Source organism: Haemaphysalis longicornis, unplaced genomic scaffold (genome assembly GCF_048455015.1).
Source record: "Haemaphysalis longicornis isolate Haplotype H1 unplaced genomic scaffold, Haemaphysalis longicornis Haplotype H1 scaffold_2, whole genome shotgun sequence".
NCBI classification, from domain to species: Eukaryota; Metazoa; Arthropoda; class Arachnida; order Ixodida; family Ixodidae; genus Haemaphysalis; species Haemaphysalis longicornis.
The window spans coordinates 192370530-192395521 of NW_027526295.1; the positions used below are offsets into that span (position 1 = coordinate 192370530).

The window sequence follows — 24992 nt, forward strand, 5'->3', positions numbered from 1 at the left end:
CCAACAAGATCCTGAACTGTCATAGTGAAATCGCCGCCGGAAAGTGGGCGGGGATTCGCCATTGCTTCAAACGTTTAATTTAATATTTTGATTATTCCTTTGAAGATTGCGATAAAACTGGTATCATTGATATCGGGACAAGGCAGACTTTTGAATGAACCAAACATGTATTTTATCTTCATAGCCTTTAAGGGCGCTTGCAAACTACCGCACATTTTTTGTTCGGGGGGGGTGGGGGGAGGAGGGGGGGGGAGGGGGGACGAGAACAATCTTAGCCCCCCCCCGAACAAAAATCCTGGCTACGCGCCTGATCTGGCTCATAGAGAAATGCTACATTTTGTGCAATGCTTGCCATGAATGGGACTCCGTTTTCTAAATTGGCGAATACCAATTCGGTCGTATTTTAAGAGGTATTACTAAAGGCTAAAGTAGCAACTGGTTCTGATAAATAGCGGTTATAAAGGTTCCGTCAGCTTTCTAGCAATTCTCAAACTTACGAAACTATTTAGTTTAAATCTGTATAAATGGGAATCACTAAGCTCACATTTCGGTGTCTGCGCTTGTGTCGCGCGGTGGTGTAGCCCCGAGCTAGCACATCAGGATGGCTAGGTTTCGCTGTCTCACCCTTCGAAACACGCTCCTCTCCGTTTTCTTTCTGCTGACGCACGGCTGGGCTACAGCGGCGGTGTCCGCCGCTCGAGCCCGGCCGTGGCCGACGCTGCTGCGTTCGAGACGGAACCACCACGAATCCCAGGTAACGGCTGCCAGAATTTCCGGTTTCACTCTTTCTAGAGCGACGTGTGTGAATTCAAGTGACGTCGCATGGGCAGTTGTTGTGGGGGTCGTTCGCAGCTTTGCTTTCCAACCACTTTCACAGCGTAGATTGGAGCCATTTTTTTCCCTAGAATAAACAGTTCCCAAGTGGATGAGCACTTGAAATAAATGTAAATCAAAGATTTTCCTGAGCTTGCGTAATTAAAAAAAAAAACGCAGACTACAGATTTTGTACACGGCGAGACAGGCTGCTTTCCTCACGCTTGCCAGCCATCATTCTTTCAGTTTCGTTTTGGAAAAGCGTTGTCGCGCAATTAGCGAAGTCAATAACCTACCAAGGTGAACGCCCGCGCTTCTGCAAGCAATATACTCGACAGGAAGAAGCAACAGTTCCTTCATTAGAATCTGCAAAAGGAACACGATGCACTGCAGGTGGTCATAAGCGAGCGATCCGCCCGAGCTTCCAATCTCCCATTCTCCGCTCGCGAGGGAGAAGTAGGACGAGGAGTAACACTTTATTTAAAGTGTTGCTATAAGTAAAGTGCGCCCGGCTTGAAATCGCCCGTTAAATGAACTTACTGCGAGTGGTTAGCTGCAGACCGATACGCCCGTTCGTCTCGAGCCGCCGTTGATTATCCGTAAAGGGTCCGTCGCTCTGCCCTTGTTATGTGTGAGCCAGTGGGAGCGCGACTGCCGACACGGCTGCCGTGAAGAGTGTTTATTTCACGTTCGGTTTGCCCTGCGCGAGAGAAGATGAGATGGCTGTGATCGCCAGACGAGGTGAAATGGAGGCGCCTTCCTGCGGCACCAGCCGCAAGCCCGGGACGCCGCAGCGTGATATTCGAAACCATGTTCGAAACGGCGCTGTTGCCTCAAACGAGGCTTCGCTGGCGGCCGGCTGGATGGGGTCTGGGAATCCCGAGTAGGCGGGGGACACCGGCCGCGTTCCAGCATTGAAAAGCGGTTCTCGTTCCGTCGGTGAAAAATCGCAGACTTCGAATCCTCGGCAAGAGAAACGAGCCTTGCCCGCCAGGGCTGGGAGACGCAAAAGCTATCGCTGCGAGCGTTTACGCTCAGGACCATTCTAGTAACGTTGCTCAGGACCGCACCGGTGCTTCCCTCCTAGTTTGTGACTCGATGGCAACGTCACGAAAAAATGAGAGGGAAGCAGGTGAGAGAAATGACAGCTTTCTTTACCGATTTCTCAGCAAATAAGGCATCGTTGCTCGTCGAACAAAAGCCGAGAGAGCTAAGTTCTTTCGGTTAAAGCAAAATTTTATTCAGCCTTTAGTGTCTTTTTAAGGATAATGTAGGCTTAAAACGGAGGTGAAGATAACTGAACCATTGATGTCTGAATATTAAAAATCAGGGACGCTGCGTGGCGTCACCGAACACCTGGTCGGTGGAGCTCATGAACCCTATACGGACGCAAAAGAAAAAATCCCTGCGGGGAAACTTCCCATCACTTGGTGCTTCGAATTTAAAATAATAGTCGAAGGTCGCAAATTTCGTACCTACAGTCGTTGCTTAGTGCGCACCTTTATAATGTACAATAATAATGTTTATTTACAAGCAAAGGTACATGCAATATTCTAGCACTCCTACGCCGTGATGCTTGCGAGCAGGAGGGCCAGACCAACTTCGTGCACGGGCCACATGCCAACGAAACGTGCAAAGATATGAAGGAGAAACAAATCTGGCCTGACTGAAATACGACTTATGCAAAGACCAATGAATAAAGTAAAGGAAAACATTCTTACTGCTAGAACAGTATAACGAGGGAACATTTTCAATGCGAATTAAGATGCAGAGCTTCACAAAGCCTGGTTTTCCTCGCCAAATCGATAACAACATAATGGAGAGCTAGCAAAACAGAGAGAGGTGGAATTTATTACTGTTTTCGTAAGCCAGATCTCCAGAGTGTTTCCGAAAGACGTTCATGTTGTCAGGTGTAAATATTGAGGCAGGATTGAGGCACCCGTTGGAATGAAAATAATGAGCGAGCTGTTATCCGCTTGAATCTGAACGTGCCTTCGTCAGTCGGCTTTGATGTGCGTGAGTGCTACTGTTGACATACGAGAATATGGCCCAAGATATTGGTCAAAGCGTAGTGAAATTGCTGGCTCAACCACGGAAACTAAGAAGGAAACTAGGTGCAAATATGGAAAGCCTATACTGCTACTGTCTCCACACTGGAGGCATGATGAGCAGTAAGCTTTGATTTCATTCACGTTCCTTGAAAGAAAAGTTATAGACTCTTTTCCGTCACAAAAGCTGCGAGAAAACTACACGACACAAGCGGTGCGTCATCTGTGACGCAGTGGAATGCTAAACGATTAATTCGACTCCGCTAATGAGTGTAACGATATGAAGTGGGCACCCGAAAGGGAGAACCGCGGTGGTTGAACGTTTGTTTCATAGTACAGTTAACCCACCGCTACCCTCCTCACTTCTGCAGAAGGTATTCACCACCACAGAGAAGCCCGGCTTCGTATCTCTGAGCTCGTTCAATCACCTGCCGGAGATGGCGCTGGAAGGAGTGCGGGAAGCGGACACCAGAAAGGCCCTCTCTGCCATCGCCTTTACGTCGGGGACAACGGACAACCCGAAGGGTGTCATGATTTCGCAGTACAGCCTCATTGGCAGCATCCTGAATCTTGGGTAAACAGCTCCTTTATTTCCTGAGCAACAAATTGGGCATGTCTGAACAATTTTCGCCTCGCTCTGCCAACTGAGCCGCGTAGCTCCGTCACCAGAGTGGGCGACTGAGAAGAGTATAAAGCGAGAGTGGAGAGAGTGCGTGGAGACAGACAGACAGACATACAGACAGACAGTCATACAGACAGACAGACAGACAGACAGATAGATAGATAGATAGATAGATAGATAGATAGATAGATAGATAGATAGATAGATAGATAGATAGATAGATAGATAGATAGATAGATAGATAGATAGATAGATAGATAGATAGATAGATAGATAGATAGATAGATAGACAGATAGATAGATAGATAGATAGATAGATAGATAGATAGATAGATAGATAGATAGATAGATAGATAGATAGATAGATAGATAGATAGATAGATAGATAGATAGATAGATAGATAGATAGATAGATAGATAGATAGATAGATAGATAGATAGATGAGGAGTGGGGAGGGCTAGGGGGTGGGAGAACGTTCTAGAAAGGAGAGAGATGTCGCGCCAGACGAACATGGCGAAAAATGTCGAAACTTTCATGTTGCTCTTTCGTGCCCTTCCCACTCACCGCTAGCCTTCCCGCGTGCACCTGGCTTAGGCAGCGGAGTGGTCAGCTATTGCAAGGCCGAGCAGGCGCCAAATGATTGCGGAATGTGTTGCGGAATGTGCGGAACGGTGACATGATGCCCAAGCTGCTGAACAACGAGAGGAGCGAGAGGCTCGCGCATCCTAAATATCCACCATTTCATATTAATTTAATTTTTGTTATTCGCTACGAGCGCGACCGAGGGTGGTGTTGCGTACAATGCGGTCGGGATGTCGCATAATAGATTCACGCAATTGTCGCCTCCCTCAAGTTTTACCCCACTGGTATTTCATTAAGGCCCTGACGACGTTTCGTGCTTGTTCGGATCGAATTTCACCCGCCGCGGTGGCTCAGTGGCTAAGGCATTGTGCTGCTGAGCCCGAGGTCGGGTTCGATTCCTGTTTGCGGCGGCCGCTTTTCTGATGGAGGCGAAAAGCGCAAACGCCCTTGTGTACGAGATTTTGGCGCAAGTTAAAGATCCCCAGGTGGTCAAAATTAATCCGGTGCCCTCCCCTACGGCGCACCTCGTCGCCTGCGTTGCGTCGGCGCGTTAAAGCCTACAATCAATCATTTAATCTAATTTCAGTTTCCTTTACATTTTAAGATAATAAAATGCTGAAAATCATGTATATACCCCTCCCCCAGCCTGGGTGTGCTACTCATTTTTTTAAAGCAAAGTTTTAGTAAACTCGTCAAGCGGTTTTGCCGTCGCTGTAAACTTGACATTCATTTGACCGCAGCCAAGCCGGTAACATTGACAACGCATCACGTGACTTTCCGGGCCGAGCTCCGCCGACCGAGCTCGGCCGACGGCTACGTCCCCCCCCCCCCCCCAAAAAAAAAAAAAAAAAATTAAATTCGTTCCACTCAATGTGCAAGCTTTCAGAAGTGCAGAGCAGTGATTCGCCTTATAATGGCCTGTAGCGCCGTTATCCGCTCACGGTTACCACCCAATGCGATTCAAATTTCCCGCCTTCGCAGTGCTCGCGCACCCCCTGCGTGGAACTGCGCCAGCAGGAGTTGTGCTCGCTTTTTCCTCCCGCACGTACCGGCATTGCACTGCCACTTTTGCTCGCCTACTATCGTAAAAACCAACCAAACGAGCGTTCCTAAATGAATGAACATGAGCGAGACGAGCGTGCGACTACCGGAGTGCAAAGAGGGGTGCATGTTTTTGGGAACAGGGGGGATACGAATGGATTGACGCCAACTATGGGGAAGAGGTTTTCGCTCCGTGGTCTGAGGGGCTGACATTTTGAGGTCCTGTAAAAGTGACAGTCCTGTGACTTCCCTCAGAAGCCCTTTTTTGTGATGTAGATCCCGAGATGGTAAAACTTTTAAATGCAGAGCATTTCAGCAACTGACGATGTCACCCGCGTTGACGTCCGTAGTCGTAGTCCGCACCCCTCCCCCTACACTATAAAAAAAAATTTCTGCCGCCCTGCTATACGTATACGGTGCACCTCTTATAGTGCAAGCTTAGCTTTGGAACATTAGACGCGCCAACATTTTTTGACAAGTGTCTTTCCACGAAAAAACAAAAAGAAAAGGTCCATAATTTGGTGTTACACTATTCCGTAGAGAGTTTAAGCATGAATATTTTGAGTCGTTTTTGCGGCATTGAGCCATTGAAAGAACGAAAAACCAGGGGTAGATTTTTTTAGACATCCTTTCCTTGGTCCTACCTTTCGCATAACCAAACTTCTCATCTCTCCGTTTAATGCCTGGTGTAACGTAAATTTTTCAGGACAGCGTGGAGTGGACAAGTTTGCACCCGTCAATTCTCGGCTTACGCTGACGCCAGAAGTTCTTATAAACCATGTACACTAGCACGAAACCTCTATGCAGCTAGTAAAGTCATATTTGTGCTTGGTAGCCACAAAATTACACAAATCATGCAACGTATTTTTGAGGCATGTCATAAAGAACAATCTTCGGTTCGAAGCGTGAAAGTATGAAAAAATCACGCCATATCCACGGAATTAATGATGATAAGTGGGGCGAAGCTCGAGAGGGGGAGATCATCGGTAACCGTAACTCTCCCGTGAAAGTTCGCCCATTACATCATTAAGAAAGACGTAAGACTGTGTGCGTACATTGTACAAATCAACATTTATTTTGTTCTTGTTCGTTTGTTGTTGTTGTAGGGTTCGTGAGGCTGCAAGCAAGCGCTCGTATCGGCAGGCAAACCCCGATGCAGTGAGAGCTCGCGAGGCGGCTGTAAAACGCATCAAGCGAGCTCAGCCCGAAGCTGCCGACGCGCGGTTTAAGCGCGACTTTCTAGACGAGATGCTTCGGCCTCTCTTTCGCGCACGGCGGGATCCTGTCGGCGAGCGCGCGCTGCCGCCGCCCTGCGCGCCCTCCGCTCCGCAGCCTTGTCAACAACAACCTCCTCCATCCGGTGACTCGTTGCGAAAGAGGAAGCGCGTCAACAGCGATTGCCTTTTATAGTGTCAGTCACGTGCGAGTGACGTCATCATGACGTCACTCACACCAGCGCCACCTGCGAGTGAGTCATCGAACTAGGCGGTCACGTAGCGCCACCTGCGAGTGAGTCATCTAACTAGGCGGTCACGTACCACGAGACACAAGGGATGGACAGACCCACGGCTTTAGGAGCTTCGCCCCTAAAAGAATTCAACATTACCTTTTCTATAAACCTTTTTAACTTCTTCGTTTTGGGAGCTGCTATTTTACCACTGGGCTGTGCTAGCGGTTCTATGATTGGCGCTGTCGACAGGAATATGTAACTCCGCATGCGCAACACAGCCCAGAACATGTCCTTATCTTACTACAAGTTAACGGATGAAAGGTTTATACTTGTTTTCAAATTAGAACAAAGTTCTCGAGTTATTTGCAATGCGGAGCACTTTTCAAATTTAACAATTTTTTCTACGTAAACTGAGATTGACGCAAAGAATATGAACGAATACTACAAAAAATTGAACTGCCCAGTTTTTTTAGACAGAAAAAAACAGGACCCCACACATTTTGGCATTTTTTGAAAATGCGCTTGATTTTGAATTTCTTCTAAAATGAATTTTTTCTAACAACAAAAACCAAAAAAATAAATGCGTTACGGTATTTAATTGTGTGTAAGATCACAACAGAAAAAATACTTTGGCAATAGCGGCAATAGTCTGTGTTTTACAGAGGTAAAAGTTTTGAATTTTTTCCTATTCGTTTAACGCACCTGTGACCTGAGCCGGCTTTGGTTTTTTTTTTTTTTATAGAAAGGAAAAGTTTTTTTTCTGCGAACTAACTTCAGATATTATACTCCCTGTGCACATGGAGCCGTACATAATTTTTTTTACCCAAATTAAAAATGTCGACCGTACACACCAGTGCCAAGAAAAAACCCACACTAACCACTAGGTTAGGTTGGGCTTTTACATTAGGATAGACTGGGTTAGAAATTAAACAATTTCCGCCACAATTTTAATTCTTCTGTGGCACCGTGTTTTGCGACGGTGTCAATGACGTTTCCAGTGCAGTTACCAAAAACAAAAGACAGTGCGTTGACTGAGGCTGCCGCCAATGGCATAAGCCTGGCCAATTCAATTAGCCTGGTCGCTATTTGCCTTTATAAATGGCTTTACAATACAGCTGCAAAGACTGCTGTCCGTATACGGTTACACAGCGCTACACTACGCTACCTCGGGCAGACTTCGCGGGGTAACCAGTTTTGACCTTGAGCGCTAGAGGTCAAACCACACCCCCTTCCGCAAGCGCCCGGTATGGAGCAGCGCCTCGCACGGCAGGATTGGAGGAGCGGCGAACGCGCAGAGCGCGCCCGCCGCTCTTCAGCCCGGCCGTGCGTCCCGATGGCGGGAAGAGATAGGCCGCAGGAGAGAGATAGGCGAGGAGGGAACGCAGACGTCGCAGGACCTGTGTTGCCACCTGGCAGAGGAAGGCGAACAGGGCGCCGCCACAGCGATAAGCACGTGCTGCGAAGGAATCCAAGGTGCAGAGCCGTGTGCGATGGAGAAGACGAACATCCATCCAGCTGTGGTCGCTCATACAGCGAGAGAGGCAGGAAACACGCTACTGTTGCGTACAGTTGCTACCTTGAAGTCTTGAGCGTTAGTGTGAGCCTCCTTTTTTTTTTTTCTGATCGGACTTGTACCTGGCTTATTCTTACGGAATTGATAGTAATCGTGTAGTGAAACATTGGGCATGGCTGGACAGGTAGGGTCCCCTAAATGGGAGTGCCGCTTACGCCAGTTTGTCAGAGTCGTGTCAGAAAATACCAACGAGCCCGACTAGGGTTCCTCCACATGGCTCCCGCCTTGCGGGAGCTATATAGAGAAACTCTTAAGCCCGACGGCTGTGCAGCGCCCGCCGGCATAGCGCGCGTTGCACACACTAGTGCTTCTATATCTACGTTTTCATTCGTAAATTACAGTTTAACCCATCATCCTTACTGCTATAGAAAGAATGTGCACTAAGTGTAAATGCAAGCAGTCGTTCTGGAAACTTATAATCCCCGTTTAATTTGCGTTGGATTTTGTAGGCCTCAGCCAATTGTTAATAGGTTCAGTGCGGAAAAGTCGCTAGAGAGTCGGATGACTATTTTCTGTTTTCCTCATTACACAGCTTATTTAAGCGAAGTTGGAATGAAGGGGCCATGGTGTCAGTCATATTTTAAAGAGGAAATCTTCAGGAGGAACCAAACTTGCATTTCGTCTTCATGGCCCCTTTAAGGAAGAAATGCTTAGGTTTCCTCGGAACGGCATCGGACCGCGGGTATAGTTGCGGCGACGCTACCCATCTGGTCGTAGTCTGTGACTTAAACGTGGATGTTTCGGGGCCGAAAAGAAAATGGTTTACGCGTTTTGTGTATGATTTATTCGGCTAGAGATGAAACACTGATGCGGCCCAACTGAACGTACTGCGGTGTACAGGGGCCGTCATAAGTATTTGGAACAATAATTTGCCAATATCACAAAATAGTTGTCTTACTGGCTTTATAGCCAGTTTTGACTTGCAGGAAGCTTGTTATATTAGACAGGACTTCTTTCAACGGACACCAATGCAGCCAGACAGTTCCCGGAAGACGAAATTCCTGTATATTTACGAAACCGTGTTCCAATTACTTTTGACGGCACCTGTACCCATCAGATTATATCATTGCGACAACAGAGCCGTTATGACCGTCGTTATTCATTGTGACGACGAATTTACAGCTTCACTGGTAATACACATTTGCAGCGCGGTATGGTCTTGAATTTTTTCAACGTTGTTTCAGGGCAATGAAAGGCGTCCTCGTGGATGACGTTTCACTCAACCTTTGGCCGTTGTTCATGATCGCCTCAGCCCGCGTCTTTATGACGTTCATAAGCCTCGGCTGTACCACCGTACTGTTAAATCCGAGATGTGGGAGCCACAATTTAATGGAAGATATCAGAAGATACAAAGTAAGTTCCAGTTTATTTTCGCTCTTGTGTTCGATTTCGAAACTGGCGCTATTGAGACGTAGGATCGAGAGCATTGGTACGGCGCCAAGATGGGCTCACTACTACTACTATTACTACTACTTCTACTACCATTCCCAGTGCAGCTGTAACGGGGAGCCACGTTCGTTCCCGTTCCTGCTCGCGGTGTCGGTGATCGTAAGCTCCTCTGGAGCACGCGTGACACGTGATGTAACGTACGGCCCGTGTTTCCGTTGCCACGCCAACCTCCCCCCCTCATTCCCTCCTCGCCCGGCATTGTCGTTTGATGTATGCTCGACGCAGTAGTTCGCTGCGCGCGCGCTCTTTTGCGAGTCAGACTCTTTATCGCTACGTATACGATGAACCGTTCCCACTTGCCAGTGTCGGTAGTCGCGAGAGTGTGGCTTACGTCATTTATAAACCCAACCAGACTCTCTCATCTTACTTCTGATTCCTTTCCGATCTGTTTTTTTTTTTTTTGCGCATGCGCATGGAGTTACTCAGGGTTAGTTTTCTGCGTACACAGGACCACCGCATCTTCCTTTCGCCTAGCCACATGAAGCTTTGCTTTAAAACAGCGGTTTTAACGATTTTTTAGTCAGGATGGCTTCGTTACGCGAATGTTTAATTAATTAACTGAAACCACTTTTCGGGGCTCATAATATTGTACAGTTCGCCTTCTTAGCTCAACAGAATACTCCGACTAACGTATGAATGATCTGCGACGCGTGCATATTTAAATTTGACCTCAGTTATAACGCCGGCGGAACAGATCGGGGAGCGGTGCGCAGCAAGTCGATATCAGCGTGATATCAACCCGCGATAGAAAACTGGGCGGCGTAGACAATATTCTGCAACGTTTGGCAGAAACTCGTGACGTCACTTCACACGCGCGCCGCGGCTACCAGCCGCCACGGCGCCGGAACTATTCACAGTCTGACGCTAGATTTCCTATACATCGCGTAGCGCCGGAGTTGCGCGTCTGATTGTACACACGCCGCGGGTTCCACCTTACGACAGGAAAGCCCGCTTTCAGTGGTGCGCTCAAGACCCCATTTCCGGTCAGTTCTGCTCCAGTGAACAGCGGCGGTTGAGTGAGTGAGTGAAAACACGCTTGCTCCATGTTGTCGCGCTTGGGCACTGCTATGGATGCTCGTAGGGCTGGCAGGGGAAGTTTTAGGTAAGGGGGAAGGTGAAATGGGAAGGGATAATTTTGCCTCTAGTTGCTGTGTCAGCAGCCTGGAGGCAACTCTTCGGTCGCTGGGAGTCGCAGTCACTGTCATCTCCTGGGCATCGCCGCAAAGCCGGCCATCGACGATTGCGCTGCGGAGTCTGTATGAGAAAGAGTAGCAGCGCACGCCACAAGCTAATAGCGTACTCAGTATCGCTTTAGGCGGCGGGCGGGACCAGGACTGGAAAGACGTGGGCCGTAGTACTGATCGTTGATAGTACGCTGGCGAGAGCACGGTACCCAGGAGGGCTGTAGCGGGGACAGTCCACAATAGATGCTATAGGTCAGCCTTAGTATGGCAAGTGCTGCAGGTACCCGCCGCGGTGGCTCAGTGGCTAAGGTGTTGCGCTGCTGAGCACGAGGTCGCGGGTTCGATTCCCGGCCGCGGCGGCCGCTTTTCTGATGGAGGCGAAAAGCAAAAACGCCCGTGTGTACGAGATTTCGGCGCACGATAAAGATCCCCAGGTGGTCAAAATTAATCCGGAGCCCTCCACTACGGCGCGCCTCATCGCCTGCGTTGCGTCGGCGCGTTAAACCCTACAATCAATCAAAATCAAATCAAGTGCTGCAGGTGCTCGCAACACTGGGAGGGGCCCCATGGCGATGAAAGTGGTGGAGCTAAAAAGGCAGAAGCAGCGCACCCGTCAGAATTCGTGGTATGTTTACAGTTTCCCGCCGCGAGAGGAAGAAATTGCAGGGATGTGCATGCACTTGCCGTCGCAGCAACGTAGGCTTTCTGGCTGGCTTGAGTTATCAGTCGTTCAGTTGTGGGGTCGGCTTCTCCTTTAGGCACGGGCAAGAACGCCGTCGTTAGGGCTAGGAGAGGTTCCGAGCTAGCACGGGGAGTAAATGCGCGCGTGCTAGTGGGCGCAGCTTCCCATTTCCGAGGATGTCGCATGTGCTGGCACCATGTGGATTGTAAAGTCACAACCTGATTCGCTGAGCTCCAGAACTTTGCGGGAAATGGCTTTGGTGACGGGACTGGTAAATTGTGAGTCCGCGTACTGTGAGTCCGCGTATAGATTGCGATGCACTGGGGAGCTCACTATTATAGTTCTTAACAGCTGCGTCGAGGTAGTCAGAGATGCCTGCATTTCCGCTTGTGTGCTGTGGGCTGAAGTGTCACAAAGGTGGTGACAGCGACCTTGCAGCCCAGTAGTTCAGCCTAACCAGGTCGTAGCGTACACTATGTGAGTCGGCTGAAGCGGGCATGGCTATATCCGTGTAGATGACTTGCTCATGCTTAAATGCCGATTGTGTTGGGAGAGTGTGACGTTTCATGCTCCCACTGAGGTGTGTGTTGCGGGAGTTATAGTAGACGCCTTGTGTTATAACCTCGTCGGCGAAGGATGTCGCATCCGGCCTCTGTCGCGCGAAGCCGGGCTTCTTGGGTGTGCCGATAAGTGTCAGTTATCTCGAACAAGTCGCTGAAGAGGCTGCAGCCCTTAAGCGCTTCGAGGCGGATGTAGCAGTGGGGTCTTGGGACGATTCGCCGCGCTTCGTTAAGCAACTTTTCTCGTACAAGCCTCTGTGTGCGACTGACAGGGTGGCTTGGAATTCTGTGCATGATGCGAGATACCACAAGTGCTTGCACGATCTGCCGTATCTCCCTTTCATTGGTTCCTAACGTACGGTTTCAAATATGTTTGAGAGCGTGGAGAATTTGCTTGCATGTCTTCATCGTCCTTTAGAACAATCGATGCAATGCTCGTCCAGGTAAATACATAGAATTCTGATGGACGGTTTCCTCGATTCCTCTTGGCCTCCAATCCGCAGTCGGTAGGCCTCCTCCCCCGCCTGTTTCGCCGTTGTACATCTGCCACCTTGAATAATGACGAATTCAGTCTTGTCTGGTGCGGCAGTAAGGCCGACATTACACGTGTATTCACGTGTGATATCCAGGGCCTGTTGGAGCGTGGCTTCATGTGCACAGAAGAAACTTTGATATGCCCACACGGTGAATCTTCAGTATAAATGGCGTATTTGAGTCCAGCTATTGCTTCCAGCTTGGATGGAAGACCGTGCATGGCAAAATTGAAGAGGGTTGGCGCAATAACTGAACATTGAGGCACCCCGCCGTTGTTCTGGTAGATAGTGCTGGTCGTCTGGCCTATGTGGATTTGTTATGTACGACCTTGCAAGAAGGCTGCGACGAAGTTAAAGAAATCCTACACGCGTGGTGGGTGGCTTTCCCGCACGACTTTAGAACTCAAGATGGCGGATGGATGCGCAACTCTGCTTCCCTTGAGAAGCTATATATACAGGAACTCTAACTGATGCAAGCAGCCACTGCTACTGCTCTCACCGGTGGCCTGAATGGCATTGGCGTAAAACATTCCCATATGCAGGGTAGGAGCTGATGATATTGTTACGTGGCGGCAGGGCAAATGACGCGAACTATGGTTGAACGTGATGAGCGATCTATTTACATTATTTGCAAAGCCGCCATGAGAGTGTCCGCGCAGCCTGCGCCCAAACCCAGCTTCTTGTCGTCGGGGCTGGAACCACAGTCATATGCCACTGCTCTCCTAACAACACAGCCGAGAATAGCAAAAAAGCCGCCATCCGCCTCCAGATCTATTGGGATTGATTTGATTGATTGTAGGGTTTAACGCGGCGACGCAGCGCAGGCGATGAGGTGCGCCGTAGTGGAGGGCTCCGGATTGATTTTGACCACCTGGGGATCTTTAACGTGCACCGAATTCATCTCGAACACACGGGCGTTCTCGTTTTTTGCCTCATCTGAAAAGCGGCCGCCGCGGCCAGGAATCGAACCCGCGTCCTCGTGCTCAGCAGCACAACGTCTCAGCCACTGAGCCACCACGGCGGGTCGGTCAGAAAACATCCACCGTGATGATATCCGCCCGACGCCTCCAGGGGCCGCAACTTCGGCGAAAATCAACATCTTCGCAGGACTCCCAGTCTTATGAAGTCCGCGCAAAAGGATGAGGTCGTGTCGTGGTTCTCCCGAACACGCTCTCCGAGCTCAACGAAAATGGTAACCGAAACTGGCGATTTTCAGGTCATTCTATGTAATTAATTATCGCGCGCTCAATTACTCAAGTGCTGTTTCAGCATTGTTAGGACATTAAGCATCGATACGAAGTAATAAAAACGAAACATAAAAACTAGCCGCGAATCTGCTCGCGTCACTGCAAATTTCACCGAAAGGTGATAGTCTTCGCCACCCCTGCCACGTAACTGCTTCTGCTGTCCCATCCGACCACCTCTCACGCATATGCATCTGTCTCTGTTCACCCAGTGGAGCTTTGCGGAGTTCATTTTGCCGCGTTTGCACTGGTGCCGCACCATCTGTTGGGACTATCGGAACTTAGCGCTTGAGCCCCAAGCGCGAGGCTCCTGAGCTAATCTTGTTCACTGTTAAAAAAAACCATCAATTTACGTGGAAACGGCAATGGAACATGTTATGTTCGTCGATATTACACCCACTTTGCTGTTCCATCCAAGTAACAGGAATTGTACCGTAGCACTGAAAATTTTCTATTTACGTAACAACATCCGATATGTGTGGGGAACTGCGCCTGGAGACGCACTTTACCCGAGTGTTTTTGACGCAGGGGTCACACACACTGCGGCTGATCCGAGGTCTCAATAACGTCTCGCATTTTATCGGCCTTTATTTTTCCGCGGACGTCATCGCCACATGAGCCGCGCACGCAGTGCGGAACACGACACTTTATCGCGGCGCGGATGCCGGGAGCGGCGATCTGCTGGGGTTCCCGCCAACGTAGGTTCCCGCGTCGTCAGTGCGGTCTACACTCCGACCGTCATTTCAAGTACCGAAGACTGCGTCTGGCAGCCCAGCTTTGTATGGATTTTGCGCCACACAAGATCGTTTTGCAAGGTATGTACCATTCAGCCATTCATAACTGAGGTATACGATGCGCTATCCGCTTCTTGTGCGTCGCTGATGCGGCGCCGAATTACCTTAAGCCTAACGTGGTTTCTGTTTTGCAAGTGCGATTAAAACGTATTTACACCGCATGCTTGAAGGCAGTCGTTTGGGGGGAGAAGAGTGAGTGAGAGTGAGGTGACATGGGGATGGTGAATGTACTGCGCAAGCGTTTGTTTGTTCGCGATGTGGGAGCGTGATATTCCACTGATAGCGTCGCGCCCGGCGAGCGAACGCTTACCTGCGGCACTTATTCAAAGTCTTGATAGCGGGACTCATCTGTTTAGTCTCGACCTCGCCGCGGGTAGTGCACGGGTATTCCGAGGATTCTCGAAACCATTGTGATATATGGGAAAAACGAATGCCGGACTGCTCCTCGGGGAGTCCGCGGCGAGTCGAAGGTTGATAATCGAAGAGGCGCAGTGTGGCATCAAACAGTAGTAGCCGGGCGGGCGAAGGCGTTTTTGCGGCAGTGATTTTGAGTTATAGATAGCGTCTTATATATTATAAGAAGTTTCTAGCACATGAAGCAGGGAGTTGATAACTCTAGTGGCGCTGTCAGTGCAATTTTTGGCTTTTGTGTAAAGTTGCTGCACGAGGAGTGTGCCGCGCAGAGCTTTCCCGCAAAGCGTTTGCGTCGTGCGGACAAACCAACTACTTTACGTTGTTGTCCGAGGGCAAAAAAAAAAACCAAAAATATAAGTGAGTGTTTCGCAAGGTCATTTCATTGTCTCCGGGATTGGACAAAAAAAAAAAAAAAAGGAGACATGGAGGACGGCCAGTTTCAACGCCGGACCGATCGTGGTAGAAATGTGTTCACCCGAAAGCGCAGAATAAAATTACATACATACCAGCTGCCCCAGGCACATGCAGTGCTTTATTAAGCGGTTGCGGCCTACGAATGTTCGCCGCGCGGCTTGAAGTTGAAAACCGATCCTCGGGCTTTCGCCGGCGGCGGGAAGCGGAGCGCCGGGCAGTCGCCATCTGAGCACCCCACGAAGGTGTACCCCTTGTCATCGCCTCCTGTATTGCGATGCCCTTGTATAACGTAGCTCGCAGTCGGATTAAATTGGTTGTTTTTAGTGTATAGGTTGTTTTTAGCGTACGTGAAGTGTATACGTTGTCCTCAACATCGTCATGGGCAAAACACGCTTGAAATGCTAATGCTTCCCGTTTAAGAACCTATGAAGTTAGGAGGCGTGTACGTGCTTCTGACGCCGGGAATTTCCGGCCTTTATTTAGCGCGCGACTGGCGTTGCACCTTGAAACACGGCGTGGCGCAGGGAATTTTCTGCGAGCGGGAAAGCGATTCTCCATTCATTTCATTTCATTTATTGCATACTGCAGACCTTCGCAGGTCCAAGCAAGTTGGCACGTATGGTACAAGTAAAAAGTACATATACAGGCACTAAAGTAAGGCAGAAATGAAAAAGGAAAAAGGAAAGAATTCTACACACAAGAACAGGTTTACAGACCCAAACAAAACACAGTTAGCAAAACAACCAAAGTGAATCCTTATGCAGAGTCTTTTAGGAAGTTCTATTCTTACACTGTTTGTGGAAAAAAAGAAAATTTAAATGTATCTGTGCATTCAAAATAAGGTGTTAGGGTTGATGCGATATTGGCCTTTGCGGTACATGCTTCTGATGTACATTGCAAAATTGACGCTCTATTGTTCCGCCGTGTGGCTATTGGCACCGCTGGCAGTATTACCCAGCAGCAGCCCATGTGTATCTGTGTGAGGTAAAAAAAAAAAGTTCCTTGCAAACGAATTCACCGCAGTGAAACCAGGAAGCAAAGCACGCTATAAGCCTTGAGCTATATATCGCCTAGCTCGCGTTCCGAGTAGATTTTCTAGAAAGCTGTGAGAAGGTGATATGACATAGTCAAACCACCACTTAAAATTAGCGGTGCGATTTTTTTTTCGATTTAAGTTCTACTGAGAAAGCGTAGTATCTAAGTTTATGTCGGGCATACCGGAATCCATCGTGGTTGCTTCGATGGTGCACGGTAGTGCCTTGGTGCTACAAATGAAGTTTGACTCCAGCTACTTTTTTTGGTGTATTTTCTTCCATGTTTGCCTTTCAGTTAGTAGTGGGTCCAAAGGGCAAAGAAGGTTCTCATGGATGAAAGCCTAAAATCAGAGGAGGAGCAGGATCTACGTCTTCAGGAACACCTGTTCACAACGTTCTATGCATCGGTGCGGCTTACTATCAACACAAATCGCACGAAGGCCAGCGATGTGCAAAAAGAGTGGCCCCTTCTATTTACGCAGCACCACTTCCTGGCACACTTCGAAAGGTACTTCATGAATTGTGCATGCAGTAATTGTTTCTACACTCATTAATACCAATCTGATGGGACTGAGAAAACACATTTATTCAGAAAAGTTACGTCTAACCGAAGCTCATGATTGCCATTAGTATTACGTATATTACGTAAGCACCAAAGTAAAGCCACACTGCAGTGTATGGTTGATGATTGAACAATATTCGAATTCGTTAAAAAAATGCTTTTTTACACACGCTGTCCCAGCTAATGAGAATAAAATGGTAGAATTGTTGATAAAGATTTTGAAAGTTAGCGGTGGATGGCATACAAAGTGCTTCTAGTTACCTGATAGTTAACACTGTTAGGGCTGCTTCATCTCTCATCCAGCTGGTCATAAAATGTTGGGCTCTGGCTTGCTAAGGCTTGTGAACCTAAGGTGTTGGTTTCATCTAATTGCAGTGGTGTATAGTACGACTTCAGAGCCTTTCTACACATTTTGTCAAAGCCTTCGTGCTGCTATCAAACGACACTGGCGTCACAGACACTACTTGTTTTCTGTGAGCCCTGGTTGTTAACATCAGGCTTCTTGCACAAAACCTCGCTTGTTGGATGCTTGCAGTGTGAATCTTCATGCTTGTGTTAGTGTTTGTGGGCAATTGTGGCATTGCGATTTAAAATTTTTTGTAATGACGGAAAGATGACGAAAAATTAAGTACAATTCAGTTACACAATGACATGCCAGCCGTTTTATGCTTCACATTAAAGAATAGCCATTTAACTGTCCATTTTACAATAATGCAAGCACACAATCCTCCACCTCTATAGTTACCCCGGCTGCCCATTAAATAAAGTTCTTGTTTATCCTGCTGGCTGCTGATGATCGGGCTGGCACTTTTTTGTTCGTTCTTTTTCCAGACTGACTGGCACGAGACTGCGGGGACTGTTCTCGGAATCGAGCGTGGAAGATCATGAGCTGCTTCATGCATTTTTCCGACACCATGTCAAAACGGAGTAATCCCTGCAGTGGCTCCTTCAGGCACACAGGGCAGCACGAGAACAAAGTCGTCCACGGGCGCTGCTCATCGGTCTCTTTCCCCTGATGTGCCTGTTTTTCAAAGAAAATTGCGTCGCTCTTCTGTGTTGTGGAGGTAAATACTTCATCACCCTTATTGGCATGCACAGACCAAGCCACACCCTCACACATGCCACAACAATTAGTAAAAATATGATTTCAGGTAGTACTGGGTATTTTTCCAAAACTCGTTCTTTGTACATTGTGAAGCCTGCCAAAAATGTACACAGTTGGTGTGATTCTAAGAAACAGGAGGAATCACATCAAGCAAAAAGCAATAATAAAGTAAAAAGTAATGCAGGAAAAGTGACGTCCTCAATTGGCTTCATTCATATCACCAAGGATTGTCTCTTGGTGCTTCTCAGTACTTGAAATCACGAACTTGGTTTTATTTCTTGTGCGTATCATAGCATCTTAAAAACTTGATGTGGATATGCACCGTGAACAGTGAGCAAGGCTGTTTGGTGCCGTCTGCTATGCGCGTAGGTATGGGTGTCAATCGATTATTATGGGTGGATGTCCATTTCCCCAAATGTTTTTATAGAATGGCAAGATTGTTCACCCTGCAGTCGAGCTTTGTGGGGGCACAAAACCACAGTCTGCTTCTCTTTCTCTTTGTTATGCTCTGTGGTTGTTGGCAGACTTGCAGCTCTTTCAAGGAATAAGTGGTAGAAAAAATCGGGAACATGACATTTGGTTCAGAATTTTTAAAGTTACGCAAATCAGTTTACATGTAGCAGAACTAGCAGTCATGCACTGTTTCTTACATCTTGTTACACTTTTTTTGCTAATTCTTTGGCTTCTTCGAGCTATTTTACTGTTACTTGTGCTATTTTGTTCCTTTTTATCAATTCACACAAACTGTTTGGCGGCATGTTTTTGTCAGGAATTCGCTTATGCATGACATTGACAGGTGTTTTTTATGTACAACAAAACTCCTTTTCCTTTTTGTGTTCATTTTTTTACGATGCAGCAAGCGTAGTGGTGAGAATGTAAATTCATTGTCTGGGATTCAGGTTAGAATTTTGGTAGGTTCACAGGTGAACTTAAAACCAGAAAAATGCTGTGAATACTTCTACAGCTCTTTCTGAGTTAATTCCACTCACAGAAAATTTTATTGAAGGGACTAAATTTACCCTGTGTTGTGTGTAAGGAACATTGGACGTACCCTATCGCAGAGGCTAAGGGTACACTATGGATGTATTCTGGGTTACACTGTTGACACGTTCTCCTGGTTCATTGTGCAGTTCACAGTCTCAATTGATTTTTAACAAGCTTTCCAAACCAATTCTACTGGCTGAAATTTACGAAGCGCCTACAGTTCCGTTAAACTGGGAAATACTGCTGCTCGAACTCCCCGTATCATTGCCCAATAAGATGTCCAATAAGTTGTGCGCATGTAATGCAGTTTGCCTGCTACAAAAGAGATGCAGCAAGCATAATGTGTGTTGGTTAACCAAGGTTGACAACGGAAATGTAGATGTTTTCTCGTGCATACTTTTACAACTTCTACGCCATATTTAAAACACTTTAAAATAATGCTGAAGGGGTTAAAAACTAGTCCGTGTTTCCGTTAGTGCTGGGCAATCGCGTGGTGCAGCGGAATTATAGATGGAAAGTATTCACATGGTCATGCTACGTGAACAGTGTATGCACAGAATCTGTATGTTGTGCACATGGCAGAAGTGAAATGAACTGACACCGAACGCTCAGGCTATCGTTAACCGTAATATAATGTAGGCGTTATTTCTCAAACCGTATGCTGCGCAATTTTTATTTTTCACCGCAAGTGGAAAATTTGAGTCAGGTGCTATAAAAATATTGGGCAGCATCTTGTTATGATAGTCGAGATGTGCTGGGATGATTGGTTATAAGTCATTTTTTCAGATTCTATATTGTTATCAGTAGACTGCACAGTAACAAGTGTTCAAGCTTATGCAATTGGAAGCACCTGTTTCCCCTGAAGTATATTTTTGTGACAAATTCTATGCTGCCACTGAAAGCTTGAGCCTGATTCCTGAACCAGCTTTGGTAGCTATGTAATAACATAGCAACCCCACAGGGCACCATGATGCATGAAGTTCAAGCCATTCTTGGCCGCAGAACATAGTGCCACCGTTAGATATGAACAACACTGGTACGGTGGCTGTGCCAGTCAGCTGTGATCTTTGGTGTGCTTTATTGCAGCACCATGCAAAGCATACAATAACATTCTACAGTAATTCCGCAACAGCGTGCTGGTAAACGAGACAAATTTACTCGGTGCAATGCGCAAATGAGAAGTCACGTGAAGGCAACTTTGCATCATGTCCAGCAAGAGAAACGCACGCAGAGCGTCTCTTGTGCATCATACCACTTGGACAAGTCATTCAGGAGCTACATTGTTTGGTTCGAAAGCTAGTGATCATTTTTAAGTCCCCAAAACAGGTTGTTGTGTTTGCAAACACGGCATCTGACTGCACGATAGTTCTGTGCAGGGTACCCCATGCAATTACACTTGTAGAAACGTGTACACCTGGATTACTAACTGGGCCACTTGGGTGTTATATGTTGGGTTTTAATCCCAATATGATGGTCCAAAAGTGATAACACAAACTTTAAGCTTGGGTATAGCAGAAACTCTGACGTCTGGAAAGTCTGGCAAGGTGATCTGTACACCGAGTGCCGATTTTTAATTCATGACTTGGGTTATACAATATCAATAACAAGGGAGTCATTTCAGATAAGATCGAACAAAGCATGGCTGTCGACGTCTTCAATTCGCTTGAAATTTTTTACCTCATTCCCGCATGTATATTATGTGCGGATTCCCAAATATTCTCGGTGGAAAAAATTGTGGCCGAATGAAAAAAAATTTGGAAAGCACCCGCGTGGACCCCGGCTGCTACCTGCCCCTGCGCCGTGGCCAAATTTAGTGACGTCTACCAAAAATATGCACATCAGGCGAGAATGGAAATTTTTATGCTTAATCTACGCCTGGTGTACATTTCGCCCCCAAAATATGGTTGGCTCGAAAAACATATTTTTCTAATAAACTTACAAATCTTGCTCAGAAACCATTTTGTTCTGTACTTTGGAAGCCAGTATTATCGTAAGTGCTGGAGCTATAGCGTTCAAATTGTATTGAGGGCGGCTCCTGGCAACCACAAATAAGGGCCGTAAATATTGTGTCTGTGCAAGCTACGGTTAAAAAGCAACTGAAGCACGAGTTAAAAAAAAACGAAAACACTCCAAGTTCCAGGCTTATCTAAAAAAAGGTTTCACTATTGTTGAAATTCTCCCCATATGTTCACCTGTGTATGTACTTCAATGATAATTAAAAACATGTTGCATCATTTTGTTCTTGACGCGCCTACAGCGCGAGAAAAAAGCCTGGTCGGCCAGGTCTTCACAAGATTCTGAGACACGAAACAGTGAGAGCAACTTCCACCGAATGTGCAGACATTTGATCATTTTTTGTACCAAAGGCAAACGATTGCTTATAGATAGTATTACAGAGAATTCAGAAGTGAAACTGAAATTTTTGTGCAAATTTTGGAATTAAAATAAAGTCTGCGCACTGCTAAACGTGTATTGCTTAAAGAAAAAATGAAGGAACTCAAGGTTCACACGCATTAAAAAAACGCTTCTTCGAGTTTTATGAAGCTTTTCACAGATAGTTTCGTTTAAATTTACTTGCGTGAGCCAGTTTGGTCGCTAATTCAGTAATTGAACCAGTGTGTCCGGAGAAGGACCGAAGAGGGGCGCACTACCTGGAGGCGTTACCCGCGCCGGGGTCGTGTGTGGCCGATGCCCCTTTTTAATACTTGCCATGTGTGCTGCCGACCGGACGGGCTTCCGTTGAACCTCTGATTTCAGGCGAACGAAAGTTACGTACAGGCGAGTTAAAAAACAAGACTGCGTGCACCTTGTCAAATAGCTGATCTTATGAACCAAATGTAGCGCATCATGCAGCAGTGCGCACAAGAAAAGAGCGTTGATAATGTAAGACTAAGAGTGACCGCGATTGGGGAGATCTAGAGGAAGCTCTAAAATTAGAGCCGAAGAACTTAAAATTTCGCGTTTTACCACCAGCGGTTTCGCAACCGCAGGAAAGGTGCGCTGTATCCGCGCTGTGCAATGACGCACGATATTTGTAGGGCTCACAGAAGTAAGTTTAGAGGAAAATATCTGTGGAAAGCTTTATAAAACTGGAAGCGTTTTATAAAAAATACGTGTGAGCCTGGAGTTCCGTTTTTTCTTCAAACTACAAGTTTTTTCTCCAAACTGTACAAGTTTAGTGGTGCGCAGAATGTTTATTTTCGTCCCAAAATTTACACAAAAATTTCATTTTCATTTCTGAATTCTCCGTGAGTAATCGTTTTCCTTTGGTGCAAAAAATTATAAAATAGCTGCACATTCCGTGGAAATTGCTCTCACTGTTTCGTGTCTCAGCACCTTGTGAAGACCTGGACGATGAGGCTTTGTTCTCGCGCTGTAGGCGCGTCAGGAAGAAAATGATGCAACATGTTTTTAATGATCATTGAAGAGAATTTCAGCAAAATCAAAGAAGTGTTTTTTTGAATAAGCCCCTGAACTTGGAGTGTTATCGTTTTTTCTTCAATGTTGCGCGCCAGTTGCTTTTTAACTGTAGCTTGCACAGACACTATATCTACGGGCCTTATTTGTGCTTGCCAGGAGCAGCCCTCACTAAAATTTGAAGGCTCTAGCTCCCTTACTTTCGATAATACTGGCTCACAAGTACAGAACAAAATGCGCTCTGAGCAAGATTTGTAATTTTATTAGAAATATGTTTTTCTAGCCAACGATATTGTGGGGGGAAATGTACACCAGGTATACATTAAGAATAAAAATTACCATTCCCGCCTGATAAGTATATTTTTTGGTAGGCGTCGCTGAATTTGGCTGCGGCGCAGGGGTAGGTAGCGGCCGGGGTCCACGCGTTGCGTTCCAATTTTTTTTGTCGGCGAAAATTATTTCCACCGAAAATATTTGTGAATCCGTACATTACATGCATGCGGCAATGAGGTAAACAAATTTCAAGCGAATTGAAGAGGTCGAACAGCCATGCTTTGTTCGATCTTATCTGAAATGACCCAAGACACATTCAGGCACATTCACATCTGGTCTTCACATCTGGTATTTCGGTCATGCAGGACCACAACGAGATAGATAATACCCTTCTTTAACCACCACGCCCGGTTCAGTATAGGGGCAAATGGGTAGCTTTAGGACAATCAAAATCATTCAGTTTGCGTGGTGGCATTTACATTCATGAATCTGCACTTTTAGTGAGGATACAAACATGTATGTCCGCAGAAACTGGTTATGGGCTAAAAAATTGTGCAACATAATATTACGTCTTATCTTTCAGGAAACTTGCAGGCATGAACCCAGAAGAGGGCACCCGGCAGTCATCTCGAAAAATCACTACCGTTCACCCCAAAGTCCGGACCGCTCTCCAAAAATTGGAGACATTCCGGAGCAAGTGGTTCGATTGTGCAGCCCTGTTTTGAAGTCTTCAACTTTAAGTTTTGCACAACCGTTTTATTTTTTTACTTCGTTCATTCCTTTGGTTTTGTAATGCCTATTTTTTTAGTAGTCTTGTACCATGTAGCACATGTAGTCGAAATAAACGTTCCAGCCTTACAGAAGTGTTTTAATTCACTCATGGTGAGGCCACAGTTGTGGCGCAGTGCCGTGAGGACACTCTTGTCGGCAACGTTTGGCAGTTTTTGCTTCCTCTTAGTGTAAATGTAACGTGTGCTTTAAGCCAGTTTTTGTTTTTTGCTTGAATTTTCACTGTAAACGTTTTTTGTTCAGTAGCAGCAATGGGCTTTGGGTTATTCATGCTAGATTATTTTATTTTTAATGTCAGTTTGTACCGCTGATTAAAAAATAGCGGGAATGAAAATTCAATGCGAATTATCTTCATGTCAGAAACTTTGAAAACATCTATACAAATGCAGCATTCAGCCTATCTTGTAGGCTGACTCTAGCTTGTAGCCTATCTTCCAACTTAAGCCGATTCCAGGAGAGCATGAAAATTTGGTACTTGACAGAGTGCGTGATATTGACTTTCTATGAACTGTTAAGGTGGTAAATGTACTGTGTGCTACAATAGAGCTTTTGTAACGTAACACACACTTGCAGCATACGCACAGCCAGAGAACTTGCTAGGATGCTATGCGTTTTTATTCAGTCTGAATAGTTTTGCATTCAGGAGCTTTAAGAAAAGGCTCAAGACTGTTTTGTTGCTGCTTTTGTTGCTACAATTTCAGTGACGCAATCGTCTTGAGCTTGCAGCTTTTTTAAAGCTTCCTTAATGCAAAACAATTCAGATTGAATAAAAGTGCTTTGAATTCCAGCATATTCTCTGGCTGCACGCATGCTGCAAGTGTGTGTTACGTTACAAAAGCGCTATTGTAGCACACAATACATTTACCATTTTAACAGTTTACGGTAAGTGTGCATGTTTACTTCATTACCACACATGTGCCATAAAAAGACATTGCAACACAATTCCTGCATTTAGAAAGAATAGGAAATGTTCTGTAAACATGTTGTACGGTACATTTCCTGTAGTTATGTTGTATAGAACATTCTCTGTTCGCTATAAATATGGGTGATGTTCCGTAGCCTAGCTACACGGGACTTGTACTGCTTCCCATTTGTACGGAACATTTCCTGTATTCAGGTAATATGGAATTTGTTCCATAATCTAGAACCACGGAACACGTCCCATCACCTGATGCTACAGAACATGTGCCATAATTTTGTAGTATGGCACATGTTGTGGCAACAAGGTTAGCATGAACATGTCCCGTAAATTGATGGGTATTTTTTTAACAGTGTTCGTATTCTGGGGTTAGAACATCGTTTTTAACGTGTTCTTTTTTAATGTGCTCTCGCAAAGAATAAGCACACATCTACTTATAATTTAAAAGAACACTGCAAACGCTGCTTTTGTAGTGGCTTCCTTTCTCAACATGGCCGAATATGAT

At 46.4% G+C, this 24992-nt stretch overlaps 2 protein-coding genes and 1 long non-coding RNA gene across 3 annotated transcripts in view; 2 read left to right on the forward strand and 1 right to left on the reverse strand.

Annotated features, from left to right (window-relative positions):
* The window catches only part of LOC144169703 (protein max-like), an 86259-nt gene extending 84887 nt beyond the window's left edge, over positions 1–1372 (reverse strand). Inside the window, exon 1 of the mRNA XM_077699006.1 lies at positions 1354–1372. The gene's annotated coding sequence lies outside the window, so the exon portion shown is untranslated. The remainder of the gene's footprint in view (positions 1–1353) is intronic.
* The window catches only part of LOC144169702 (uncharacterized), a 74465-nt gene that overhangs the window by 32764 nt on the left and 16709 nt on the right, over positions 1–24992 (forward strand). The window contains exons 6-7 of the mRNA XM_077699002.1: positions 3233–3435; positions 9315–9483. Coding sequence (XP_077555128.1) covers positions 3233–3435; positions 9315–9483 — 372 coding nt within the window. The remainder of the gene's footprint in view (positions 1–3232; positions 3436–9314; positions 9484–24992) is intronic.
* Positions 14115–24836, forward strand: LOC144169701 (uncharacterized). The gene is made up of 4 exons (XR_013322500.1): positions 14115–14597; positions 16734–16946; positions 17832–18064; positions 23363–24836. It is a non-coding gene; the product is annotated as an uncharacterized LOC144169701 (long non-coding RNA).